The 27,336-nt window shown below is 53.0% G+C and overlaps 8 protein-coding genes across 8 annotated transcripts; 3 read left to right on the forward strand and 5 right to left on the reverse strand.

Moving 5' to 3' along the window:
• Positions 1–725: 725 nt before the first annotated feature.
• Positions 726–3,104, forward strand: E0L32_000903 (uncharacterized protein; the record flags this gene model as incomplete). The annotated part of the gene is made up of 4 exons (XM_031143956.1): positions 726–1,647; positions 1,707–1,780; positions 1,832–2,354; positions 2,404–3,104. The coding sequence occupies 4 exons, from the start codon at positions 726–728 to the stop codon at positions 3,102–3,104; spliced, it is 2,220 nt and encodes a 739-aa protein (XP_030994437.1).
• A 106-nt stretch (positions 3,105–3,210) lies between these two features.
• E0L32_000904 (uncharacterized protein) lies at positions 3,211–4,444 on the reverse strand (the record flags this gene model as incomplete). The annotated part of the gene is made up of 3 exons (XM_031143967.1): positions 3,211–3,817; positions 3,878–4,015; positions 4,077–4,444. 3 exons carry the CDS (start codon positions 4,442–4,444, stop codon positions 3,211–3,213), a joined length of 1,113 nt encoding a protein of 370 aa, XP_030994438.1.
• A 1,029-nt stretch (positions 4,445–5,473) lies between these two features.
• E0L32_000905 (uncharacterized protein) lies at positions 5,474–9,103 on the forward strand (the record flags this gene model as incomplete). The annotated part of the gene is made up of 6 exons (XM_031143978.1): positions 5,474–6,630; positions 6,685–6,904; positions 6,957–7,043; positions 7,643–7,785; positions 7,854–8,054; positions 8,107–9,103. 6 exons carry the CDS (start codon positions 5,474–5,476, stop codon positions 9,101–9,103), a joined length of 2,805 nt encoding a protein of 934 aa, XP_030994439.1.
• A 176-nt stretch (positions 9,104–9,279) lies between these two features.
• On the reverse strand, positions 9,280–11,129 carry E0L32_000906 (uncharacterized protein; the record flags this gene model as incomplete). Its single annotated transcript, XM_031143989.1, has 5 exons — positions 9,280–9,636; positions 9,694–9,959; positions 10,017–10,282; positions 10,340–10,841; positions 10,913–11,129. 5 exons carry the CDS (start codon positions 11,127–11,129, stop codon positions 9,280–9,282), a joined length of 1,608 nt encoding a protein of 535 aa, XP_030994440.1.
• An 8,110-nt stretch (positions 11,130–19,239) lies between these two features.
• Positions 19,240–21,958, forward strand: E0L32_000907 (uncharacterized protein; the record flags this gene model as incomplete). Its single annotated transcript, XM_031144011.1, has 3 exons — positions 19,240–19,776; positions 19,839–20,829; positions 20,895–21,958. The coding sequence occupies 3 exons, from the start codon at positions 19,240–19,242 to the stop codon at positions 21,956–21,958; spliced, it is 2,592 nt and encodes an 863-aa protein (XP_030994441.1).
• Positions 21,959–22,167: 209 nt separating this feature from the next.
• E0L32_000908 (uncharacterized protein) lies at positions 22,168–22,611 on the reverse strand (the record flags this gene model as incomplete). The annotated part of the gene is made up of 1 exon (XM_031144022.1): positions 22,168–22,611. One exon carries the CDS (start codon positions 22,609–22,611, stop codon positions 22,168–22,170), a length of 444 nt encoding a protein of 147 aa, XP_030994442.1.
• A 551-nt stretch (positions 22,612–23,162) lies between these two features.
• On the reverse strand, positions 23,163–23,936 carry E0L32_000909 (uncharacterized protein; the record flags this gene model as incomplete). Its single annotated transcript, XM_031144033.1, has 1 exon — positions 23,163–23,936. The coding sequence occupies one exon, from the start codon at positions 23,934–23,936 to the stop codon at positions 23,163–23,165; it is 774 nt and encodes a 257-aa protein (XP_030994443.1).
• A 1,075-nt stretch (positions 23,937–25,011) lies between these two features.
• Positions 25,012–26,066, reverse strand: E0L32_000910 (uncharacterized protein; the record flags this gene model as incomplete). Its single annotated transcript, XM_031144044.1, has 3 exons — positions 25,012–25,263; positions 25,788–25,835; positions 25,905–26,066. The coding sequence occupies 3 exons, from the start codon at positions 26,064–26,066 to the stop codon at positions 25,012–25,014; spliced, it is 462 nt and encodes a 153-aa protein (XP_030994444.1).
• Positions 26,067–27,336: the final 1,270 nt, after the last annotated feature.

Consider the following 27,336-nt stretch of genomic DNA (forward strand, 5'->3'; position numbering starts at 1 on the left):
AGCATTGACGGCGGAGCGACACGAACGAATTAGTGTTCGCCAGAGATATAATCTCTGCAACCACCCGCCGTGCACATCATTTGACATCATCGAATGTCAAATAGGCCACAATCCGCCCCCAACCTTCTGATCAAGTCCATGGCCTCCCACCCAACACTCTGGACCGTGTCAAGGGCTCGCTTCCCTGACCGGCATTGGTGGTGGCGATGCAGGGTTGCTAGTCTCTGGCGGCTGAGGCCCAGAACTGCCGCTCCCAGTGGTTCTTGCGTCGTCGGATGATGGCTTAAATCCGATGGTATCCGATGATTGGGCCAGATGCGATTCTGCCTCCCAAGGTTGGACACGATAGGTCGGTGGCGTTGCGCTGAGCAGGGGCAGGCTTGCATTAGCGGGATGCTCACGACAGGGCATTTTGGCATCGATGTCAGCTGCGCAGAAATAGCATTTCACATAGAGAGTCGCGCGGTCGAACATTGGGCCGTTCAGCCTGTTCCAGGCAGCTGGGAGTGTGACCTGCAGGTTACCATGCACAGCCCCAGTGCATATCAGAATGGCAATTGAGGTTGGGGGCCGATTGTTCAGTACACACATATGGGGAGACAAAGGCTGGGGATATCCCAAGCGGTCGATGACTGAGGTTCTAACCTGGTCACATTTTGGCATGCACAGAATCTTTTGTCGTCACGAATTCGGACGAGACAGTTCAGATCTCCAAAACAGTAACAATGTCGGTCGAGGATTACGACACTGAGCTTTCCGACTACTCGTCCTTCGCGAGTGATGATCTATACTCGCCGAGGGCCAACCGACATGATGACGCGGCGAGCATTGACCATGACAAGTCAGCCCAGGTTGAGGGCATGAAAGCGGCTTTCATGGATGTGACTGAAAGAGAGCGCTCTTATGGTGATCCAGTCATCACGCCCACAAGTCTTGTCGCCAAAGGCCGTGATCGAGACAAACCCTTCACAAAGTATGCGCTCTTGCTACGGCGCAGGATCAACATCGACGGCAAATGGGTTGGGACTCAGCTCGAGATCCGATCGCCGGTCATCCAAGCTGCATTGCAAAAGCTGCTTGCGAGCTGCTCGTATCTGAACCTCATGACCACGCCTATCGTCATCAAAGCGCCATACGCGGTTCTGTTCCAGTTCCGACATGAGATTCGGGAGTATACCAGCTCTAGCGAGAGAACCCAGGAGGAAAAGGCGCACATGCGTGAGCTAGTCCAGTTCATGAATGTGAATCTGGAAAAGCTGGAGAAAGAGTACAATCAGTATGCGCCGACGGGTCTAACCACTTGCGACTTGCTCTGGACGCTGTTCCGGCCGGAGACACTTGTCATATATCGGACGGACCACTTTCAAGAATGCTACAGAGTCAGCGATTGCAGCGCTATTGTCATCAACGGAAGCACGTTCTTCTCGATCACTGCGTGGTCATGGGACTATAACGGCATTTCCTTCGGGCCAAGTAGGACAACATTGCACATCCCCGAGTTTCAGGGCGCTCGGAAGGTCACTGAGCTCAACATCTACCCATTCGATGCTCTGTCTCCTGCTGAGCAGAAGGAGCTAGAAAGCAAACTGATCGCTCGAGGCAAAGTCTGGCGCAAGTCCGTTGACCTTTGCCATCGGGAGTATTCAGGTATGCAAGCTTCCGTGCTGATTCATCCTCAGTATGCTAACAAGTACGGTGCTTTGTAGGACCGGCCTGGGTAGAGAAGGACCCCTCTGGCTACCGTAGGGCGGATAACATCCGTGATCTTATTCCTGTCCATGTAGGTCTTCTGATGCCTGTTTGTTCCTACCACTACTGACACCTGGCTCAGGTGGATGGGCGGATCTTTCTCGACTACAAATCCCACCAAGAGGAGAATTACGCTCTATCAACCATCCTCTATGGCCCAAGCGGCGCTATCAGACCCACGGATACAGCAAGCTCCTTCACATATCGTCGTACACCTCCACGCAGAGTCCGCTCGAGGTCAACCTCGCCTATCAGGAGAGATCCCGTAGACATCAAGTTCCTCAACGACATGAAGAGCCATGAGAACAATGAGGACTACGAGATCACCGATACCCAGGCACTTCTCGCGCCTGCTAGAATCCGCGGCTTCACCCTGACCGAGAAACTTTGGGCGTTCTTCCTGGTCGACAACGTCTGCGAAGTGCAGTGGTCGGAGAACGCGTTTGATGATCTAGAGCTTGAATACTCGGTCAAGAAGACCGTGCAATCGCTAGTTAAGAACCATTACCAAGGCAAGAGGGAGACCAACCTCATCTCGAGGAAGGGCAAAGGTCTGGTCATCCTATTGTACGGCCCAACTGGCACTGGTAAGACGTTCACAGCGGGTATGTTGACTATCTCTTTAATCCTTTTCACCCGACGTTGTTGCTGCAGGCCTGACAGCTGCTCTAGAAAGTGTTGCCGAGGCTGTCCATCTACCCCTGTACTACGTGGGTGCCGGAGAGCTTGATCGAGACTTGCATCGGACGGAGCGCAAGCTGCAGCGCATTCTCGACATTGCCAAGCTTTGGAAGGCCATGGTCCTCATCGACGAGGCCGACGTCTTTCTGGCCAAGCGCACGCTCGACGATGTCCAGCGCAACGGCCTCGTGTCCGTGTTCCTCCGTGTCCTAGAGTACCACGAAGGCGTTGTCTTCCTGACAACCAATCGCATCCGTGATTTTGACTCAGCCTTCCTCTCCCGAGTGCACCTGCGTATCCAGTACCCTCCGCTGAACCCCGTGAGCCGGGAGAAGATCTGGCGCACAACGCTGAGGAACGTCAAGGAGGCGCAGGAATGGCCCGAGGACAAGTACCAGTATCTCGCAGAGACATTCATTCTGAATGGAAGAGAGATCGCCAATTTGTCTCGCACTGCCCTTTCGATCTCACAAACCGATGAGTCGCCGTTGACGGCAGAGCTCCTAAGCTCATTGTACGAGTTGAACAGAGCAGACGAGACCCTTCGAGACGGCGAGTCAGATAGTGAAGGTGAAGGCTCTGGAAGGGAGCGGAAGGCAAGACTACGTCGTCGACGGCTGGCTGAGCAACAAGAGGCCTACTCACCGCCACCGCCACCAATCTACCCTGTTTAATGCATGTAGTCATGTCATCTACTTGCACTGGGCGTTGGAATATTTCATCTTATCATGATACCAAGCGTTGTTTAGCTCATATCAGTGTATATTAAGTATCTATTTCTTAATAGTTTTCGATTCTATTCATGACATTGATCAATGGCTTCCCTTCATACATCCTCTCCAGATTTGTTTCAATCAGCTGCAGAGCCCTGTCCCAGTAATAGGGCGTGGCCCAGCTGACGTGTGGGGTGATAAAGACATTCGGTGCCCTCCAGAGGGGGTGTTCTTGGGGTAAAGGTTCTGGATCAGTAACGTCGAGCGCTGCACCCCGGATCTTACCGGTCTCGAGCGCATCGATCAAATCGTCAGTCACTATGTGTCCTCCTCGAGCCACGTTTGCGACGTAGGTCTTCCGCTTATTCTTGGACAAAATCTCGAACTGCTCACGGGCCAAGACACCCGTGGTCGATTTCGTCAACGGCATGGCAATGACTAGGAGATCCAGATCTTGAGCTAGGAAGTCATTGATGGACTGCTTGTCGCCGCCATGGAACCACTTGGCGGGCAGTAGTCCGTCCGGGTCCCCGGTGCCAGGAACGCAAAAGCTATCGTCGCGGCGCGACTCCGGTGTGGGCTTCTCGCTTCGTGTATACGCGTACACTTCCATTCCCATGGCTGTGGCGACCTTGGCACACTGACGACCAATCGCGCCGTAGCCTAGCAGACCGCTGTTGTGTAACCGTCAGCCAGACTTATAAGTTGCAGAGAAGATACGTCAGACAACTCACATCCTCTTGCCAGGCGAGTCCTCGACACCATTAAACAAGCTCCTGTTCCACTCCCCGGTCTGCATGACCGCGGCATATTGCATAAACTTGTGTTCTTCCATCAGCCAAGCCCCTATCACCCACTCCGCTATTTGCGCTCTACACTTGAACGATTAGCTCGGGCAATTCTCCCCCTTCAACGCAGCGACCCGAGACCTACGCGTGGGTACCGTTGCCCGTGCAAAACACCACGTTCGGGTCCTTGTACTTGTCGTTGTCGAGCCACTTGTCCGCGCCCGCCGACGTGAGCTGCACGTAGCGCACGTCCTTCATGTACTCGGGCCGCACGGGCATGAAGCAGCTCAGGATCGTCACCCCGTCCCAGAACTCCGGGCCCAGCGAGTCGGCCGTGATGCGGTTCCCGTCCGGGCCGACCTCGCTGGGGCTGCGCCACCGGATGCGCAGGCCCGGGAAGCGCGCCTCGATGCGGGATATCCACTCTGGTCGCGGCTTGGGGATGAGCCACATGGCGTAGACGTCGCCGTCGAGCGGGTGCCTCTTTTGCGGGGGGTTCTGTACGGAGGCCATGGCTACTGTGCAAGAGTTTTGGGCAGAGTCGAGGATGCTGATCGTCGCTGGCAGCAGACGGGATGTACGTGGATGGATCCAGGCTCGGACCCCACGCTGTTGAGCTGGTGGTGGGCGCTTTGATCGTTAATATCGCACTGCACAACCTCAGGGCAAAATGGCGTTTGTTTTTGCGATAAGTGGAAGAGTGGCCGATTTGTCAGTTTTTACCAAGTGGAGACTTCGTCGGAGAACATGGCTGGAGCCAACCGCTTCCGACAGAACGGGGAGTGGAGATTGCTCCGGAAGCTTAGCAGTTTTTATTCAAAGCTTGTGCTTGTTGTTGAGCAAAACCGTTTTCGAGATCATCTCACAGGGCGCCGTCGAGGTAGCTCAATTCATTCCTCAATAACCGGGGCTCCTTGTCAGACACTAGTTAACATGGAAATCACTCAAGGATAGCATTCCGGACGTCGAGTAGGGACCATATACATACTAAGATTATATACAGTTGTGAACACAAGGAATGTAGAAGAGGCTTGGCCATATTTAGGGAACTAAATCTCCAACGAGCCTCAATATTTCAACATCAACTCGTAACCCATGGACGACGGAGGGGAACAATCCAGCCTAACAGCCGACGTATCCTAACGACAGCTTACGTAACTCCAGCCTACTACCATCAATACGAAATCATCATACAAAAGCTTGTGCGAGCCTGCAGATCCCCTGAGGGACCTGAGACTACTTTGTAGATTAAAGGATGGTCTAGCTGATACGCGTTAGGTACGCCAGGGGTGCGTTGGATTTGTAGCCTCAGCTAGCTCGTTCTCGTTATCGGTTCGCTAGCTGCTGACGTCTATACGTCACCGCTAGCTAGGCTGTGTATCTGATCTACATGCACACGCCGTAACGCCAGATCCTTTTAAATACCGCTGTTGAAAGCCAATTCTGCACTCCCCTTTTATTTTGTTTCTATCTCTGGTCTTCCTTTGGGACTTTAGATAAAGTCTACCACCGACAGTCTTCTGTTTTCCATTATACCGACCAATGAATCGTGGGCAAGACAATCCTGACGGCCAACGGCAACGATGGCCTGCCGGCGGCCCTGTCGGCAAGATGGTGCGAGGCATTGCGGCCGGGATAGGTCTTGCGTCCGAGACCTACCACCACCACAAAGCGAATAAAGCCTCCAAAACGCAGGCGGGAAGGGACGCCGACAGTGATACCGCGATGGTGGCCCAGGATGAAGCCGAACAGCGCCATGACGCTCACTTGTTACAAGAAGTGGATGAGGTTGCCTGGGAGTTGGATGAAGCACAAGACCAAGTAACGGGCCAATCATCCGAGCCACATGCAGCTACAGAAGAGGAGGTCACTGGGCTTGCCGACTCGTTTCTCGACACTCATGCTCAGGCCCCGGCGTATTCCCCAGGCCAACTATCTCTTCCCGTCGTCATCACCCAACGGCGCCCTGGGTCTCGCACAAAAGGATTTGTGCGCGCCTACTCACCCGTTCTTGCCGATGTGGGCATTGACCAGGCTACATTCCTCGACTTTCTGGACAAGCTCAACAAATCCGTCCAACCCAGCCCTTGGATTCAAGCTATAAACTTGGCTGGATTGGCGGGGAACGCAGTGCCTTTGCCCTTCAGTATTCTTATCAGCGTTGCTGTGAAGAAGACAACCGATGCAGCTGGTGAGCTTCACAGTCGGTCAAAGACCAATCGCTTTCTCGACAGGGTCAATGAGTCATTCTTCGCGCCTCGGGGGCTGGTGGCCCTGGTTATGACTTGGAAGCCCAGCCAGAAAGCCAACATGTTCACACGGGCCGAGTTTGACATGCAGTCATCGATTGCGACTGCTGCGGATGGCAGTAAGTCGCGTCGAATGTTTGAGAGCTCGAGTGGTGCTACCTCGTTCGAGTGGCCTGAGACAGCGCCGCTTGTATTTCCTGCTCTCGATGAGCTGGCGGACGCTGAGGACAACGATGATGGCGCCGCCAAGGTCAAGAAGCAGTCAGCCATCAAACGCAGTGGTAAATTCGTCGGCGAATACATGGACAAGAGAGCCAGGGCCAAGTGGGCAGGGGAAAACCCCGATAGCAGCATGGCCAATGCTACAGGCCAAGAGACATTTTCGTCTCGATATGCCGATCCCAACCACCCTGCTAGTAGTGGAGATCCCATCGCGTTGTTAACGGGAGGGTAAGTACCGCTCTTAGCCTTACATTTGTAACTCCGTGGGCTGATGACTTGTAGATCTCTCCAAGCAGGACTGGGAAGAAACATCCGGGGCAGTCCAGCAAATGATGCGCGAAGTGGTCTCCGCGGCCGTCATGGCCTTGTGGGGCTTGGACGAGGGCGGGGACGGGGACAGCTCAGGAGCGGAGAAGGCTCCAGCGGAGGTAGGGGTGGCCTTCTTGGCAGTGGAATCGGACCTCTCAGCTTGGTGAGCGGTGCTCGAAAGCTTTTGCAAGATGTGAGTAGAATTGACTTCAACGAGCTTCGAAATGATGCTAACCCTGGGCAAGGACGTGCTTTACCTCATGATTGTGCAACGGCCGACTGAAGAGCAGATGGCGGAGGCAATGACTTACATGAACTCTGTCCGGAAACATGTAGATATTAATGCGACCAGATGATACGAATCTTCAATTCACGGAAAGAAATTGAGGTCTGGCTTCCAATGTCGGATAAATAGTATCCCAGCTCATCTCAGTCTAATTGTATGAAACCTTGTAATTCACAGTCATAGATCGACGATGTAAAGATCCAAAAATGTTGTGATAAGCACTCAAACCCATGCTCGAGGGGAACAAGCTGGTGTTATCTCCCAAGGGTATTGTGGAATAGACTGACCTGCTCGGGTGGTCTTACGTGAGATCTTAGGTACCATGTTAATCTCCAAGCATCACCACAGTCCGAGCTTGATTTAGTCCGAGCATGCTCTAGGAAATATGACAACTTAAATCGTTTCCGCACTAATGTGTCGACCATCTAGATCCTCACTAATACTTGTTTTAAATGAAGTATACACGAACAACAAGCAGCATGTTCTCGAGCACATCCTTATTTTACTCGGCGTTACTGATCTCGCTGGGCTATATTGTACTGCAACGTGTTCAACGATCTCAAAAGGGCCGGTTGCCTCCTCGGCAATTTGTTGGACCTCCCACCTCCGGGGACTCTCGAGTGGACCCACTGGTCGAAACACAAGGAGCTCTATGGCCCGATCAGCTCAATCAAGGTGTTGGGACAGCTCATAATCATTCTTCACGAAAAGCAGGCCGTCATCGACATCTTGGAGACACGTGCTCTTAAGACCGCCTCGAGGCCTCACTTGGTCTTTGCTAACGATGTGTATGTTGGGAGGAGATCCTGGCTCCAAAGCTACGTTAGAGATGTTTTGAACTGATTGAATGAAATAGAGTGGGTTACAAGGATATCATGGGCATGATGCCGTACAATCGAAGGTTTCGGTTGCACCGCAAGCTTACGGCGACCCAAACTAGCAGCAAGTCAATCACTCGCTTTGCACCTGCCCAAGAGCTAGAGGTTTCGCGGTTCCTGAGTCAACTGCTAGCCGACTCCGAATCAGGCTCCGATAACCTGCAGGATCATCTCAACCGGTAATTACACAATTTCATCCAAACATATAAGACATTCTGACAGAAGATCCAGACTATCTGGGTCCATAATGCTCCGCGTTCTATACAACTATGAGACGCGACCAGGAGAGAACGATCCGTTCGTCAACAGAGCGAACCAGGTGATGGAGGAATTCTCCAAAGCTACAAGTCCTGGTGCCTGGGTGGTAGATCTGATCCCATGGCTCCGCCACCTTCCAGAGTGGGTTCCAGGGACCGGTTTCCAGAAAACAGCCAAAATTTGGAGAAATCATCTCATGCATTCTGTCGAGGACCCTTACAACTATGTGAGAGAGCAAATGGCCAAAGGCAATGACAACGTTTCTTATGTTGCCGGCCTAATCAAAGACGTCCATCGACACATCGACGCAGAGGAAGAAAGTGTCATCAGCTGGTCTGCGGCCTCCATGCTCAATGCAGGTACTGATACGACCAGTGCTGTTCTTTTCTCCTTCTTCCTCGCTATGGTGCTCAGCCCTGACGTCCAGAAGTCAGCTCAGGAGGAGATCGACCGTGTAGTGGGGCAATCTCGACTGCCATCATTCGAGGACAAAGCCAATCTCCCTTACGTACAGGCCATGGTCCAGGAAACGCTGCGCTGGCACACGCTGGCACCCATGGGATTTCCCCACCTGACCACAGAGGATGACAGCTACAACGGCTATTTCATACCCAAGAATACCCTTATTATGCCTGCTGCTGCCGGGCTTGCGCACGATCCTGCTGTATATCACAGTCCGGGAGACTTCCAGCCAGGTAGATTCCTCGAGCCTCACAACGAACCACCTGCATCCGATGTCGTGTTTGGATTTGGGCGGAGAGCCTGCCCCGGAAGACATATCGCCGAACAGACACTGTTTCTTGCTATTGCTCAAACATTGGCGGTGTTCCACATTCGAAAACCAGTTGACGAGAATGGAAATGATATCAAAGTGGAATATCATATGCTACCGGGCGTCATCTCTCGCGTCAAACCTTTTCCGTACTCAATCACAGTCCGGAGTGACAAGCGCCGGAGCTTGATAAAGTAGCAAATATACGCATGCTGCATGGGAATGGGACCAGCAGGAAAGAGCGTACAACGATAGTTATCAGCGACACCGCATTGGGAATTGGCTAATTCACTGTAACGCGACCAAAGTAATCAACTACCTAGACTGCCTTCTGACCCAATGTTTCAGTGCCTGCAATCCATCGTTCTTCTGTTTTAGGGTTCCGCTGTTGTTTTCCCGACTACTTCGGTGATGGTGCCATCGTGAGCGACACTGATCTTTTTCTTTTCCAGGCTGGCCTTTACCGGGTGTTTTGAGTGGAACAGCTCCTCGATTTCTTCCAAGCTCCACCCACGGGTCTCGATGAACGTAAAGTAGATGACGACAATCCCAAATGCATTCCAGAAGACGTAGAGAAGATAGTATTTCCACCCAGAGTTCGTAATGGCAATGGGCGGGACGTATGTGTTCATGACCTTGACCGCGTTGTTCATGAAGGCGAGGTAGGCCATGCCCTTGGCGCGACTGTTGAACGAGAGCACTTCGACGGGATAGAGGGATTGCATGGGAGTCTGTGCATAAGTTAGAAAATGTCATTCAGATCCTGCAAAACTGCCACAGATACTTACCCAAGCGAACGCAAACATGACGAGAAAGACATAGAGAAAGGCAATGCCGGTTCCACCGACCGCCGGCTTGCCCGCTTGCTGCGCAGTGCAGGCCGTGATGATGGCCATGGAGATGGTCATGCCGGCGCTTGAAGTCATCAAGAGCTTACGGCGGCCAAACTTGTGCATCACATTGAGGCCGACAAGAGCTGCAATGGCCATGACCGGCGTCTGGATCGCGTTGAGCAGCAGCTGTGTGTTGACGCTGGTGATTCCGACCGTTTTCACTGTACGAAGCAAGTCAGAGCCTGACCAAATAAAGAGCTGGATTTTATGAGGCATACCCATCAAGGGAAAGTAATAGCTTGTGGGAGGTAGATCGAGTTCACCGAACCAGGAGATGCAGGTCACCAGGAATGTTCGATATCGCGCAGCTGGAGAGTTAAAGAGGCACCGGTAGTCCCACCACCTCTTGTCCGAACCGTCGAGCTCAATGACTTCCAGCATCTCCTGTAGTTCCAAGTTCACAACCAGTGACTCCGGGTCTCCATCTCCGTGATACTTGACAAGAACGGCCTTGGCGTCAGCCTCGCGACCTTGGCCAACGTACCTATCCACAATCGACATCAGCCTTTCTGTAGGAACATGCGAAACAACACAGACTTACCATCGAGGGCTTTCGGGAATGAACCAGATAGTGCAGAGAATAATGACAGAGGGAAGGCCTTGAATTGCAAGTGGTAGTCTCCAGGGATAGGCAAGATCCGTCTTGATGTGGTTCAGGCCGTACTCCAGCCAAGTCGACACGATTGTACCGAGGAAGAAACATGCTTGGTAGCCGCCGGTAAGTTGAGCCCGCCATTTCGGGTATGACATTTCGACGACATAGCTGGGCCCAGCTGTCTGCACGAGGACGGCTCCCATGCCAAGCAGGAAACGACCGCCCATAAGGAACGACAAGTTTGTCCCAGCGGTCTGGATCGCAGCGGCAATCACGCAGATGGCTGATCCGAGGGCCATTCCAACTCGCCGACCGTATGTATCCGAGCATGGACCCGCGAAAAGCGACCCGGCGATGTTCCCGATGACGTAAAGAGCGGCGACAAGACCTTGATTCTGAGTAGTGATGCCAAAATACTTCGTGAACTGCGGGATTGCAGAAAGTCCTCCTGTATGTCAGGTCAGCGAAGTGTCTGGTGCATGTGCCCCTCAGCAAGTCAGCCATCAGGCCATCACGTACCGAATGTATTAGAGTCAAAGCCATTAGTAGCCGAGCAGAGGTATCCGACGAAGATACAGCCGTAAAGCTTGAGGAAACTCTTCCGGAAGACGGGAGGGTTCTCTCTTAGCAGAGCCGCCTGCATTCGTGACTCGGTCATGATGTTTTGCGTAGTGGGCTTCAATGGGCCCTCCTCGTGGGTGACACCATGACCAGGCATGGCCTTCGGATCGTCCATTGCGAATGTCCTGCACAATCTGATGATGGTCTTTGTCTGGTTGTAGAAGGTGACGAAGTCGGTGTGGGCGATGACTGATGTTGATCGTCTCGGTCTCGTTGCGACAAGGACTGCTGATATATATCCGTTTGGTTGTTAAGAGTCGACAAACGACATACGACTTCCCCACATGCTCTCCTGCTCTCTCCTGCTGACTTCCCCAGGCTTTCTCCACGATTTGGAGGTGTCTGCGAAAACCAGCCCTGGCCTCCGCATTCCGTTAAATCCCCATCTCAAAGGTCGAGCTCGGCTGTTCCAAAAGCGAACGCTTGCCGAGCCGGCCTAGGAAGTGGGTCTAGGTACGAGAACCCAGGAGACCTCCGTTGATCCCTAGCGCCGCACCGTTGTGCTACTAAGAGATCAAGTCGCCACAGTATTGGCATTCAAGCTCCAGTCTCCCATAGATATGCCACCCTTCAACAGCTTCAGTATGGGAGACCAGAGTACAGGGGTTGTGTAAACCTTTTAGAACAACTATTCACAAACAGCGCAGAGCAAAGAAAAGGAAGAATAAAAAGAAAAAGGAAAAGTCAACACCAGGCATTTGCTGGTCGTCACCAACCCAACCACTAACTACTCGGCTATCCAGATCTGAAGGACCGTCGTAACAGCCATAAACCTAGAAGATTAGCAATATTACCCCCCTCACCTTCGCCTTCGTTAAAGACTAAAGCAACGTAGAGTTTGTCAGCAGAACGTGTGGTTTGTTCATTCTAGCTGCCCCAGGTTGCGCAGTCTTTGTCTTCCTATCGGTCAGTTGAGCTCATCGCATGTAAAGCGCATCCAGCCCAGGTACCGTCTTGTATATGACATGCTAGTAACTTACATGACCTCTGTGGTGTCTCCCAAAGAAGTTGCCTCTTGGCGGCACTCGTAAGAAAAAGCAAGAAACTTCCCCTCGGCCATCTAGTCTGTTTAGAGCGAACGATAGACAAGGATTGGGCCGCGATTGGCATCCTCGACGAGCACAACCTCCAGCACCATCCGGAGGAGTGTGACCTTTTCGCCGTTCCGTTTGGCGACACGAAAGTGTGGTGGGTCGGGCGGTTCCCTATCCCAGAACTTGAGATGTTGCACGTAATACAGGGAGTTGCAGCCACTGCAGGAGCCCAAGCTAGGTCTGCTTTCGAAAGATTGTTCATCAGCATCAACACATACGTAGTATCTCGGGTCATTTTGACCAAAGAGAATTCGTCAATAGAAGCCGTCGAGTCCAGATTCATGTTCAAAGTTCGAGCCCGGCCGCCATGGGGTTTTCTTCAAGCGTCCAGCAAATATGACTGAGCTTAGATCGTGCGGGTAGCGCTGGAGCCGCAGTGTGCCTGCGTCAGCTCGCGTGCCATCCGTCGAGCGACTTCCCTGGGGCTCCAAGTGCTGGCGTGCTACGGTTGCTCCAGGGTCTGGCATGGCGCACGGGTCCAAGTCGAGAACATTCAATGACACGTGTCAAGCAGCCTGAGGGCCTTTATGTATCACCCTGTTCTGTTGCTTATGCAAAGGCATTGGGAGGCAGAAATAAATCAGGGCGAGGCTATGGAAGAGAAAGATGGGTCGGATGATGGGGACCTTGTACGCTCGCCGCGGGAGGGGCTTTGCGGGCGGGAAGCGTTCTCGTGATACAGGAGTGTGCCGCTCAAGGAGGCCTCGTTCTCGGCCATGTTGATGATTCATGCAGAAGCGTTACGCAACCACTGCATGCTTGATTTTCCGTGGACGCGTTGTGATTCATCTCCCAGCACTGGTGATCTCTTCCTCGCTAGTCGGCACCTATGCAAGACAAGGTAGTCGTGTCACTGCCACCATTCTCATCTCTACCTCCTAGACCCGGGTCATACACCACACCAGACTCGCGCTCATCGCGCAACTAGGGCGGAGAGGCCTGTGGGGGGTGAGTGTCGAGCACATGCGCTTCCCACGCACCTCATCTAGGACGCCGGAAAGGCTACTCAGACTGCTTCCTGCGCTAGTAAGTGACACGCTGATGCAGGCTCTGGTAGACTTTGCTATAGAGTAGGCAGCATCGGAATGAACGAGGTCACGCGGCCAGGTGATGGTTCCACGTCTGTGACCCAGAAAAGACCAAAATGTTCCGGACTCCTCTACCACCTATTATGTTCGTAAGTGATAGGAATAATATCACTAATACTTATGAACTGTATCACCCAGTGCAAAGACTTGACTTTAGAGCAATAGCTTATTGTAGTTAGGTCTAGGTACTCTGGTCTATTATGCCATCACTTCTCCGCAAACTCAACTGGTAGGTCCATGTGAATGAAAGCATCCAGCTTCTCGAGTTCCTATTTCGCTCCTGTCAGTGAAACATTTCCCATTATGATTTACTTCAATACGTACCTCCTGTGTAACAGGCTGAGATCCGATCGTAGAACTGCCAGTAACTAGAGCAGCAACAGGGTGTCCCACAGCCAACAAGATCTCCTCGCCTGCATTGTTCTTGACACCCGACCGGTCAACAACCGACACGGGCGTGCTTGCATTTGCGGACTTCCTCAGGGTCTTGACCGCTTCACACGGTGCGAAGCGCTCCGTGATGCCATGGACGCCATTGATCGTGTTCCGTTCATCAGCCAGTGTTGCCAGAAGCGCTACGTCCAGACCTTCGTTGAAACCGCCCACGGCGATCCGGTCAGGGTGGCATCCCTTCTTGATCTCCTCGTCAACAATCTTCTGCACTAGAGCCTCGTTCTTTGAGATGCTGTTGCCGCGGGGAGTCTCGGTGTAGTCGAGGTAAGGGAAGATAAAGGCGATATGGTTGCAGTGCCCGAGCTTGCGCAGGGGGTCGACCATGAACTGCCAGTCGCCGCCCTTTTGGCCCCTGCCATGGCACCAGACGTACGTCGACGTGTGGCAGGTGGGCACGGCGCGGACGCGGAGGTAGTCCTCGGTGAAGATAAGGGGATCGAACGCCATTTCCGGAGAGGTGCTATAATGAAGGGCTAATATACTGAGCCAGCAATCACGGTTAAAGATGCCTAGACTTTAGATCAGGGGTAGCGTTTCCTGGTATGGCGAGCTATTTATGTATCGCCATGATCGTTGTGAAGACTTCGACTTCTACTCCACAAACATTAACAACAGTGAAGTTCCAGCATAGATCTCTCGTTCCTCTTGTCCGGTAATGGGGAAATAACACAGGGCTAACACGATATCGCTAGCTCAAGCATGCAGGATGACGGCGAAGAGGATAGAAGCGATCACCTGATCGGCTAGCTGTGTATCTAAACCAAGGAGCTCGGCTACTAGCACAAGGTCGCAGGTTCTGGACTCTACCTAGGCTAAACCTCGAATCGGGGTGAACAGCCGTGCTTCAGAGCATGATCTGAGACAAAGGGTAGGCCCCCAGTAGACATCATCTAGCCCGTCACATGAGACTTGCTTGAGGTGCATCTGCCACCGCGTTAGCACGAAAATGAGTGGCACCTCGAATCTAGACTTAAGAGAAACGAGTTATGTGACTAGTGTCGTATGACTGAGATCACATTAAAATGATCTGAGAGACTGGCTCATAACATCTAAGTGCGACATTAGAGTGCTAATATACCAAATTGATAAAGATGAAGGCATCTGCAGACACAAACGTACGCGGGCATTGATTGATCCACGCTACAAACTACAATTCTCTAGTTAGATCCCATGCTTGCTGTAAAGCTTGTATCCCCTGCGAGGTTGTAATGGTCGTGAGCTGTTCGATTCTTATGAGCATCCTCACCAACTTTGCCTGATCTTCCGGGCTTTTTAAACACCGGCCACCTGCCTATATTAGCAACCAACACACAGAGAAAGACTTGGCGCGCCTTACAGATGACTAGTGGCTGTACGGCATTCACCAAAGCACCGTGATGTCTATCTTCGAGGGCCGTGGTCATCCCACATAGCTGAATTGTGTGTTTTGTGATCTCGGCCTGAACAAGCCTTAGCAGCCGCTTGACCCGGTGTACATAGAGTTCGACTTACTTCGAGGGTTCGAGCAAAGTGCAAGAATGCAATGCCATGGCTTCGATGTGGATTGTGTAAAGCCAAAAGCACCTTGACCAAATGATAGAACTGCATGGCAACAACTGAACAATATTGGGATTAGCTTGCCTGAGGGGTCGCAATGACTATCAAGAACTTACTGTGCCAAGTGCAGAGATACGAGATCGTAGGAAATGGCTTGCTATCTTCGATCACGTACAAAGGACGGAATGATTCGGGTAGGTTTTCCTTCCACTCGTTGACGTCGCGTTGTAGCTCGTCCCACCTGATTGTGTCGCCTTCTTCGCACCGACGCTCCTCTGAAAAACAGTAATCAATGACTTCAGCAGTCAGCATGGTCACCTTCTCGGTCATGACATGGTCATTATCTCCCCCCCAGGTGATGTCGGCCTTCCACTTGCCCGGGTCGATTGTGGTAGGCTTGCCAGTTGCGAGGGCGACCATGATCTCCTCTCGAAAGTATGTCCAGAACGCCGTCCGTTTGAGTGCTCGGTAGCCGATGTTCTTGCGATTATGCGTAAAAAGGGAGGAGGACCCCCTCAGATGGCGCTGGTGATCCGTTTCGTAGCTCATCATCTCATACATGCGAAGGATCACAGTGGATATAGGTAGCACGTTGTCAAGAGCAGTTGCAGGATCTGATAGTGCCGGGATCAGTTGCTGTATGCACAACTCATGATATGTCGAGGCTGAGAATTCGTTGTAGGAGCCGTCAAGGCGACTGAGATGGCAGGCTGAGAAGGCCAGAACAGCATGTAGGAGGATCGGGCAGCTAAGAGCGAGGTATGGAACAAAGGTTTCGAACTGGCGCTGAGGGTCGTTGAGATCAAACTGTTTTTCATCAGAGCTAGTCTTTTGATAATTCAAAACGGATGGGCGAGGTGTATACCCAACAGGCCAGGTTATGAATGTAGTGTTGGAGTAAGCCAGTGATCTGTGGGTCAGTAAGCGGCTTGATGGGGCCCTGTATGTACAGAGGCGATCCGGACTCTCTCATGCGAGCGAGAGATGTTATTGGGTCAACAGTATCGACACTAGAGACACTCATGATGGAGTGGGGGGATGTAAAATTCAAGGCGCCGGGAGATGGCCCAGGTGTCGATATCTGATTCGAGGCACCGGGGGCAGACATCGCTGTCAACGACACATTCGGGGAAGGATCTATCTTGGAGAGTTAGGTCAAATCATGAATGTCCATACATTCTATCACCTACCGTCCACTGACAGCTCCGCCGGCGTTGGTTCGTCCAAAGGCGAATCTGACAGAGGACTCGAGACTGTAGATGTTGAATCCTCTACCTCGCGGTCCTCCTTCCCGATCTCCACTGTATGGACAAAGGTGACTGTTCCGTAGTATCCCGTCAGAGTTGTGCCACTCACTTAAATATGCATCTGCAGAAAGGCAAGTAAAGATGGCTTACCCTCGGCAGGAGTATCAAGCCAGACATGATCAGGCGCAAACTTGAAGGCGCTATTGTTGCCGTCGACTCCAGTTTCTCTGCCATTGCCAGCCAAGTCATAATGGCAATCCCTACTTCCTACTTCGCAATGTCGACATTGAGGCTTCCGTTCATCACCTGTTCATCGTCAGATCGCCACGTCCTGTCGCTGGTATGACCGAGGGCAGGCATACACTTCATATGCCGTTTACGACACGTAACGCTGTTCGTGTCAGCTCTGCCGAGCGATGCTCTCTCCCTCGAATATCATAGTGCCTTCGGACTGGACACTCACCAACCTGAAACGAATTGTGAGCATGGCCATTCTATCAGCGCATCGCCGGGCTCTGCCCAAGTTGCTCACCAGTCTTGACGCGCCTGTGGATCTCCCGGGCTGGCGCCATTGCCTCGGGCTTGACATGATCTGGAACGAAACAGCAAGCACAGATATTTTCCTACTGCCAACAACTCTTCGTCTACGGTTTCCGATGGTACAGCGACTGGCTTTCTGTGTCCGAAGTGTCGGGAGCGATGGATCGAGTAAAGTGGCGTCGAGATGGATGGATGGTGAATGGATGTTTTAATTAGTTCACTGGACAATTCCTCCACGTGAGCCTAAAGTTGCTTAAACCCCGCTCGATTGGGGGCACTAGTTCAACACGTCCAGGGACCCTCCTCAGCATTTCAGCACCTCCAGCTGTAAACGCGTCATTGGTACAAACTGAATCACTGGAAAGAACATTGATTGTTTAATAACGGCGATCGTTGAAAATCCGCGTTTCAATACAAAATACTGGTTAAAGTGATCTATACGGCTACTCTAGTACAAGTCGACTTTACCTCCGCCCGAGCACAGGCTTTCGATGATGGCCAGATCGTTCAAAGCCTCTTCCGGCCCTGACCTAGGCTGCGCCTTACCAGTCTTGACGGCTTCGAGGAAGGCCTTGATTTCAAGCTCGACCCCGTTGCTCTTGAGAGTCTGACTCCTCTTCTCGCCCGACTGTGGCTCGAGCGTCAACACATACCCTTCCGGGCAGTCGGTGAGCGTGAAGCTGCCTTTGGTGCCGATGATGGTCAACTCCGTTGCGCGCTTTGTCGCCGCGAACGACATGGATATGGTACCTGTCCCTCCGCCGCTGAGGAGAATGCCGGCGTTCACGGTATCTAGCGGCGGCAGGTGAGGCGCGACCTGGCGGGCATAGCCGTGCGTCTCAACGACCTCCTGCCCCGAGATGTACCGGAGCATAGCTGTCTGGTGGACGCCGCCGTCGAGCAGGAACCCGCCCTGGTACTCGGGGATCTTCCGCCACGGAGTCTCGTAGTACTTGCCGCCGGGTGCCTGGTTGCGCCAGATCCTGAGGTGCAGCTGGGTGATGTCCCCCACGGCCTTCTCGTCGACGACCCACTTGCGCCCGAGCTCGAACTCGGGCATGAAGCGGAACTGCTCGGCGATGCTGAAGACGAGCCCCTGGCCGGCGTAGTTCTTCTTATAGTCCTCGATGAGCTGGCGCGCCGTCTGGACGTCCTTGGCGACGGGCTTCTCGGACAGGACGTGCTTGCCCGCTGTGAGGCATCGCCTGATGATGTCGGGTTGTACGGTGATCGGGAGGACAATGACGACCGCCTTGATGTCGTCGCGACGGAGGAGGTCGTCGAGGGTGTGACCCGCGCTGTCCTCGGAATATAGCTCGACCCTTGCGTTGCCGAGCTTCTCTGCGGCCGCGACCAGGGTTGACGCCGTGGCTTTGGACCGGGAGTAGATAGCCTTGATGTCTGCCTTGTTTGACACCAGTGCGGGGAGGTGCTCTGTAAGTGGGTGTCAGCACGTGAAGTTGCTTGGTTGTTGATGCAGTCGTTGCTGACCATCCGTGGCAAAGATGCCAGCTCCTATTATTGCGATACCAACCATTTTGTGAAGACGTTGACTCCTAATTTTGAGTTCCTCGTTCGTTCGTGTTCGTGGCTTGATGACTTCTGGAAGAATCACGGGTCTCGATATATACTAGATGTGCAAACAGGCATGTGAGAGGCAAGCCCGAGCAGCCCCCAGCGACTGTCTCGAAATCCCACCTCATCCCACCTCATCCTTCTTCCCGCATCAAGTGTGGCAGCAAGCCGTACACGCAAAACAATGCATCGAGTAGCTGCCAATTGTGGAGACCGATCTGCGTCAATGCGATGATGTCCTCGGCTGCAGCCTAATCTGGCTGCTAAGCGATCATGTGCCCGGCTAGTCCACCGTGTCTGTTTGCTTTCGAGTCTGAACTGACGTCGACGCTTGGAGATCCCCACCCTCAGTCAGACTGCGCGACCCCGCAGCAGCGGCCGGCATCGCAGCCGACTAGACGTGTCAGCTTTCAACGCGTCCGGGAGTCCCCACGCTCAGACTGCCGAGGGTCATTGATCATAGATCACAACGGGGTGAAGCCTCATTGTTTCTTACATAACCGAGATGCAAGCATGCCCGACGCGAAGGCATCGGACCGGTGCCAGAACCGTAATGATCACCAAGCGTAGTATAAGTTGAATTTCGACTGCTCCCTTGCGGAAGTCCTGTATCACCAGCCCGGCATCTAATTGTTTTGCTACCCTTGTCCGTACCCTACTGTACTGTACTGTACTGTTGGCGTGATTACAAGATGGCGCAGTTGTCAAGAGTGGCCGTTGACAAGGGCTGGTATTTCAAGCAGGCGAGCAAGCTCAATGATTCCACTGCTTCCTCTTTCCTCCCCGTTGCCCAGTTCCCAACTGTTGCGCACATTGACCTTCTCCATCACAATCTTATCCCAGACCCATACATTGACGACAATGAGATCCCCTGCCTTTGGGTCAACGACGCCGACTGGACATACCGCACATCCCAGATCCCTGAGGTCGATGTACTCAAGTCTGGACAGCGTGCCGTGCTTGTCTTTGAGGGGCTAGACACGGTGGTCGACGTTTTCCTCAACGACCAGCACATCCTGGCTAGCAAGAACATGCACTTGCAGCATAGAGTGGATATCACCGATTCGCTGAAACAAGCCAAGGGCAAAAGCGTGCTCGAGCTTCGCTTCCGGGCTGCCCCTGCCTTCGCGAGAGAAGAGAAAAAGCGCGTTGGCTATAAGGGCGATGAAACACAGGTCAAATACGGCGGACCGGAGAGGCTGTTTCTACGCAAGGCGCAGTACCACTGGGTAGGTCCGAACATCTTCGAGTCCAAGCATGTCGGGAGCTGAAGGGCTGACCAACCTCATAGGGGTGGGACTGGGGCCCAGCAGTCAACACCTCGGGGCCGTGGAGGCCTATATACCTCGAGTGTTTTGAGAAAAGGGTCGATCAACTCCTTATCCGACAGCAAGTCTCTCATGACCTGAAGACTGCTTTGCTGACTATCAAAGGGTCGGTGGAGGGTGTATCCTCAGGAGAAGAGGTTGTCTTGGAACTTCAGGATCCATCTGGTGCTGTTGCCCAAACCCATCGTATCAAGGCAGAGGATGGCAGGTTCCAGTCCGAGATCATCGAGGAGCAGCCTCAGCTGTGGTATCCTCATACATATGGCGGTCAGCCTCTCTACACTATCATCGCCAAGATCCCGAACTACGATAGCAAGAGTCAACTCATCGGCCTGCGTCGGCTCCGCCTGCTCCAGCACTCTCTGGAGCACGCACCTGGCACCTCCTTCGTCTTCGAAATCAACAACGTCCGCATCTTCTCCGGCGGCTCGTGCTGGATCCCAGGCGACTTCATGCTGCCACGCATGACGCGCCAGCGCTACGCCGACTGGCTGCATGTCGCCAAGAGCGGGAACCAAACCATGATCCGCGTTTGGGGCGGTGGCATCGTCGAGTCAGACGACTTCTATGACGTTTGCGACCGCGAAGGTGTCCTTGTCTGGCAAGACTTTCCCTTTGCTTGCGGAAACTATCCTGCCTCCAAGGACTTCATGGAGAACGTCAAGGTGGAGGCCGAGCAGCACCTGAGACGCGTGGGTCACCATGCGAGCCTGGTGATATGGGCGGGCAATAACGAAGACTACATGGTGGCTCAGAGGTATGGGTGGGAGCTCGATATGAGTGACGAAAGCGGCCCGTGGGATAAGACCAATTTTCCGGCTAGGGAGATTTATGAGCGGTTGCTACCGGGTCTAGTTGAGGAGCTGGGTGGCGATGTTCCGTACTGGCGGAGCAGTCCTTATGGAGGTTCCTTCTCAAATGATACCACGGTTGGTGATGCCCACATCTGGGATGGTGAGTTCTCTTCTATCAAAAGACTAAGTGACGGACTGGAGCAATACTGACGATGGTACCCACAGTCTGGCATGGCAAGCTATCCCCGTACCAAGACTACAAGAACTACACGTCTCGTTTCATCAGCGAGTTTGGCTTCGAGTCTTGTCCCTCTTTACGCACCTTCCACCGCGGCATAACTGTAGCCTCAGAGCGGCACGCCCAGTCCCGCTTGTTTGACATTCACGACAAAGGGCCGGGTCACTCAAGAAGATACCCCATGTACATGGGCGAGAACTTCCGGTTCCGAATGAACCCTCTCAGAGACTTTGTCTACTGCACCCAGTTCCTGCAGGCCGAGGCCATGAAGTACGCGTACAACTGCTGGCGACGCGAGTTCCGCGGCCCCGGGCAAGAGAACTGCGCTGGTGTGCTAGTGTGGCAGCTCAATGATATCTGGCCGGGCACAAGCTGGGCTCTGGTTGACGTCGATCTGCAGCGCAAACCCGCCTATTACATCACGAAGCGGGCGCTTGCCAAGGTCGTCGTGGGCATGGAGCGGACCGTTACCGGACAGCCGCTGTACATCGTCACGGGTTACCCGCCAGAAAAGCATGCACTGGATGTCTGGGCCGTTAACGGCGCGCTGGAGCCACTCAGAGCCACACTGAAGCTGAGCGCGTTCAATATCGAGTCTGGGGCTCAGGTTTCACTGCCCAAGAACGTTGCTGAGCGAGAAGTTATCCTTGCGCCAAACCAGACAACTGAAATCACGAGCATCAGCATTCCAGATCCAGACCACACCGTCATAGCAGCGTTCCTTGACGACCCAGCCACATCTACGCGCCTTGCACGCTGGGTGTCCTGGCCTGAACCTATGAGGCTGATACGCTTCTCGCCGAACCTGCAAGTCAGTATTGATGTCTCCAAGACTGGCGACAAAGTAGCCATTAGCGCCAATGCTCCTGCCAAGGGAGTCATGCTTTCTGTGCCGCTGGCTGAGGGAGGCCAAGACGCGGTCTTTGACGACAACTTTATTGACTTGGTCCCAGGTGAGACCATCGATATTGGTGTCCAAGGCCTCGACGGAAGGAGTTTGCAGCCGCGATTCTTGTGTGACTGGGAGCTGGAGGAGGGGTTCGAGCTGTAGCCCGCATGAAGATGGCTCACACCGTCTCTCACGCCATCCCAAGAATAACTCGATAGACCATTCTGTATTAATTGCATTCTCTTTCTCTGGTAGAACTTGTCATCATCTTGAACATCGTCAACTCATCACACATCATCGCATACACGCACCGCGTCATCCTAACATGCTCTCACTCTCTCAAACGCCTATCACTCCGCCCAACCCCATACCTAGCCAGGCCTCATATACGCCGGAATAGTCTCATAAGCCTCCACCCCCTCGGGGATCGGCACCACGGCCTCCTTGGTGAACAGGTGCTTGGCGCTCTTCCAGTCCAGATCCTTGATCAGCCCGCCCTTGATGGCGACAGAGTCCCTGGGCGTGCCGTCCTTCTCGATGATGCGGTGCAGGATGCGCACGCCGCACGTCTTGCAAAAGTAGCACTCCCCCTCGCGGCCCGAGTCGGACTGCTCGGCGGGGCGGATCCATCGCTGCGCCGCGGCCTGGTTGGCCTCGGAGAGGGGCAGGATCCCCTGCGAGGGGAAGATGGCGGAGGTGCCGAACGCGGAGCCGGTCTGGGCGCGGCACTGGCGGCAGTGGCAGTGCCAGACGGCGATCGGGGCCGGGGTGGGCGTCTTGAAGGAGACGGCGCCGCATTGGCATTGGACGTCCATGTTTGTTGGTGTTTTGGGGGGTTGTGCCAAGTCGTGTTCAGATTATTCGCTTGGGCGGAAGCTGGGAAGAAGGCTGGTTGCTGGACGTGAACAGCTAAGGACAGAGGTTGAGAAAGAGCGCGTCTCTTCTTGAAAACAGCGACGGGCCGCAGTTTTATCGGCGAGTACGGGCGATGACGGCAGAACGAGATGCCGGTGCGGAGTAAGCTGAGGCGGTTGCCACTGTTTGCGGACGAGCATTGCCGATCTGGCGCTAAAGAGCTGGGCGGCGGAGCTGATGTCAGACCAAAGGCTTGACAACACTGCAAAAAGCGACTTCGAAAGTGATTTCCATTTCCTCTCGACTTTGATCCCTTCTTCTCCCCTGTGAATGTCACGCCAGGTTGAGCATTGTACTTCTTTGAAGGCGCCGTGGCTGCTCATTGAAATGTCGGCTGGAATGCAACGACACTTGTACAAGGACCATCCACGAACGCCATAGCATCCAATGCTGTCGATAGAAATGTAATGCTTTCCTACTACATAATGGTCTAACAGCCTAAAAGCCCTATTCAACTCCAGCATTCAGCGAGAGTCCCTCCCGGAAGAAACATATGAACCGCGCTGTGCTTGTGGTATATCCGTAAGTACGAGCAGATGGCAGGGCGTTCTAGTCGGGCTCTGAGCTCGATCCACCACACATTCTGGGCCTTGCCATACCATAGATACATCAAAATCAGAGCCACAGGGTCTCTCTCATACAAAAGGCCCTTGAAGCGGCCATGTATACAGCGCGTAAGGATTTGGGTGTGGCCGGTGGTGATCTGACCGTTTGGGACAGACTGGACATGAGCTACCGCATGTGCGGCACTAAAATAGGCGTTGTTCTCTGCCGTAGAGTCCTCTCCCAGCTGGCAGATTTCAGCCAAAGCTTTCGGTATGCCACTAATACCCTTCTTTGGCGAGGCCAAGTGCATTTGAGCAAAACTCGGTGCCATGACACGGAAGACGCTGTCCGGCCGCATCGGGTTGACGATATGCCACAGCGACATCTTTCCCTTACCCATCCGTACCCATTCTAGGTCGGAGGAGGGATCCAAGGGCTTCAAGGGCCATGACTCTTCCACCGTAGATGCGTCAGGGAATGCGAACGACAATATGGCTAGAGCAGCAGCAGTACCCCAGAGAGGGTCCTTATCTTTCGACTCGATGGGCAGTTTCAGTCTTCTATTGAAGAGGACCGTGCTTTTATACCAATGGTAGCACTCTTCCGGTGTACGGCGACTGCCGAGAGAGCCGTTCTGATAATGGTCATATGCAAACGACACCGCGAGACTGGCGTGCATTAGGTACGGGTGCTATGGATCCTTTCTCAGCACGCTCATAAAAGAATAACAGAAAAGGGGAGTGACGGGTGGCGGTCGAGACATACGGTGAAGGTTAGTTCCAGGAGATTTCGATTGACCTCGATCAGGATGGGATCGCCTGGACTCATGAGACCTCGATCCAGGTACCGAGTGAGAAAGTCTTGGCCCTTTGGACTCAGTTGATATGAAGCCGTTGCATCAGACGTCCAAACAGCACTGGAGATAGGAGCCTGGGGCCCTGATGCAGAAGTGACTGATGACCTGATCGAATCCTCGGCAGCGGGCAGGAGATCGGCAACCCCATGCAAGTAGTTGCACACGATTCCGAACGAACAGCATCGCTTACACTGCGGTCTACATTCGTCGCACTGCGAAATGCAAAGGTTAGCGAACCAGCCATCAGGAAAGGCGACCGAGGGCAAGTACCTTGACCTTCCTGAGTTTGCAATTCCGACAGCCGAGCCTGGACCTCCGGGTCAACCGCCGTGCCCGACTATCTCTCGCAGCAGCTAGCGGCATTTCCTGCTCTCGATTCATTGCCGAAGATCTTCTTGAGCTGAGCTCAGGTAGGTTTTGGGCGAGGAGGAAATATCGGAGCATCTATGTCAGGACAGCGAAGCCATTCTCCAAGTTACGAATCACTACCAAACCATCCTACGCTAACCCTCCTACGGCTATTGCGGCTCCTGATTGGGATACATACCAGTTAAAGTGGGGTTGAGTAAAAGCACTCAGCATTAAACACAAAGCTCCGGAGTTTACGGGGATACTTCTAGTGCTTAGAGGTCTAGCTGCTTGTCGGCAGTTGGAAGCCCTCATTGGCTCATGAGTATGGGAATTCCGTGAAGGCTCTGTGGTGTGTATCAAAGGTTGATCAGATGGCTAAGCTGATCTGTCAGGCTTGGTGGTAGGTATGGGACTAATAAATTCACCCTTCCGTGCTTCTGGTCATTGCAAGCAGGGTAAGTACTCAAGCTCCTCGAGAGAATAACCCTCTGTTTCCCGAAGGAAAACACAAGCATTTCGGACGCTACACAAGCTCCTTTAAGCGCGTTCACCAAAGCCATTCAACGCCATGATAGTCTTTGTCACGGGCGCCATAGGAACTATCGACAAGGCCGTGACGAAAGGATTGCTTGCCCTTGGACATCAAGTCCTCGGATTCGCCCGCAGAGATACGGGAGCGGAAGAACTCAAGAGCCTCGGTGCTGATGTCCAACGTGGCACATCGACCGATCTCAATGTCCTCACCAAAGCAAGTGACTACGAGAAATGCATTGGAGCGTCTGTTTACATGCCATTTAGGCTGTCGTTCAGTCGCAGCTGTTTATTAAAAGAAATACATTCAAACAAGAGTAGACAAGGGTTCTGATACCAGACCCGCTTAGAGTTACGAGATACCTTCCGGGATCCAGTATTCCCTGTATTCTGGGCTGCATGTCTATTTGAGCACTTATAAGATTCTAGATATCATGTGTCTGTGAAGAAAGACCTCGGATGTTGGAGAAGAGTCCAGTATCATTTGGAGACTATCGAATATGAAAGAAACATACTGAAAATGTGCCGTACCATAAATAGACAGAATTTAAGAACGCAATTCGCCTCAGGTTAAACGATAACGCCTGCTCTAACCAACGCAACCAGAGAAAGCACTCAAACCGATCTTCATTTGTCGATATTGTACCCAGTTGATCTCAGAAAACAACGCGAGGGAGAGGAATAACACGATCGGGAAAGGCTTTCGAGCTTTGGCAACTTCGCATCAATTCTTCCTGATGAAGGTTAGCAGAGTAGTCCCCAGGATGGGACTTTCTCGGTCGTGGAACTCACCAGATCGACCGGCTTGGAAGATTCAATCTTGTAGACATTGTGCCTCATCTGGAAGCCAGTTAAAGATCAGTCAGGCAAGCGACTTTGTAATGGTCCGTTATGTTGGCTATGGCATACCTGGACTCGAACTTTTGCACCTTCACCAAGTTGCTGTCTAAGACGTAGCCGTAGCTCCTCGGGCCCAGCAAATTTGGTGTGAAGCTCGACCTCTTCGCCATCACTATCGGCGCTCACTTCCAAACCCGAAGTCTTCCTGTCATTCTTGGCATTCTCAGGCATTGGCTAGTACTTGTTTCCACTTCAAGCGTGTCGACTAAATCGTTGTTGATAAGGAAGAAAAACTACGGGCTGGAAAGGAGTATGTGCGAGTCGGTTTTACTGAAGCATGAGAAACGCGCTTTACTGGAGTCTAAGTGGAAGGGGGGTCATTTATGCAATTATATGTCCCGCAAGTGTGACTACGAACCAAGTTGGGGGTGGCAAAGCCCGGTCTGAGCCGCTGTCCCCATGACAGCATCAGTGGTGCAGCTACGACGTGATCTCTGGAAGGGGTGCCAAAGAAAAGGCAGCCAGGTCGTTTTGGTTAGGTGCCCCCTTGCTTAAGTAGGACAGGTTTGAGGTCGCCAAGGTCTGTGAGGCTGACAGGCATATTTTGTCCACTTTGGCCAATCATGTCCGGCATGCTGCCGAGTCATCACATCACACGGCGCCGGATGTCGCAGTCGTAGACCTTGAGGTAGCGCTGACCGAGGAGAAGAATGCCATGGTGTGTCACTACATCATGGGAAGATGTTTTTGGGTGATGGGTTTATCAGGCGGCCAACTCTGAGTCCGAGCCTTTCTATTTGTGTGTGTTGGATGCAGAAATAGCCAACAGCCCACCATCTTCATCATGAGCCAAATCAGACTGCGTAAGCGTCGCCCCCAAATGTACCAGGAAAAGAACAGAGATTCTGATACAGGGATGAGAGTAACCACAACTTGTCATGATCCTCTGTTTCCCCTAATGTTTGGTGTAGACGAAGAACGATGTCTTGTAATGCAAGGCACATCCACAATTCATTACAGACGATCCAAGGCCAATCTAGGGTGAATACCTGCAACATTCTCTCTCGTTGCCCATTCATCAAGGGAGCAGACGATGAGCTCATTTTGGAGAGGGGAGGGTGTGGGAACATATCGGCTTCCAGCGAACCACCAGGCTGGCGGTCGGATGAGACACCTGGGCATTCCATCAGAATCCATGGGGGGGCAACCAGCATTCGGGCACCTCCTCGTTTGCTTTTTTAAGATGATCAGCTCATGCTGCGGACCCAACCACTGTCTGCTGATGTGTTTCGACCTGCCATTTATGCCAAATTCAAGGTCGAGATGACAGCGAAGCGCGTCGCACACGAGGAGAGCTGAAAGGTCGTCCTGGGGCCTGCGCCCTGCTTGGGTACAGAACATGCCGGCCGCAGGAGGATCCTAAGAAGCAGATAGATCGGTGGTGTGGCATCCTCAGACGTAATAGTGGCGGTGGCAGACCGCCCCCAATTCAACCTTGGCG

Source organism: Thyridium curvatum (assembly GCF_004353045.1).
Source record: "Thyridium curvatum strain D216 chromosome Unknown NODE_3_length_876553_cov_77.224826, whole genome shotgun sequence".
In the NCBI taxonomy this organism is placed as follows: Eukaryota; Fungi; Ascomycota; class Sordariomycetes; order Thyridiales; family Thyridiaceae; genus Thyridium; species Thyridium curvatum.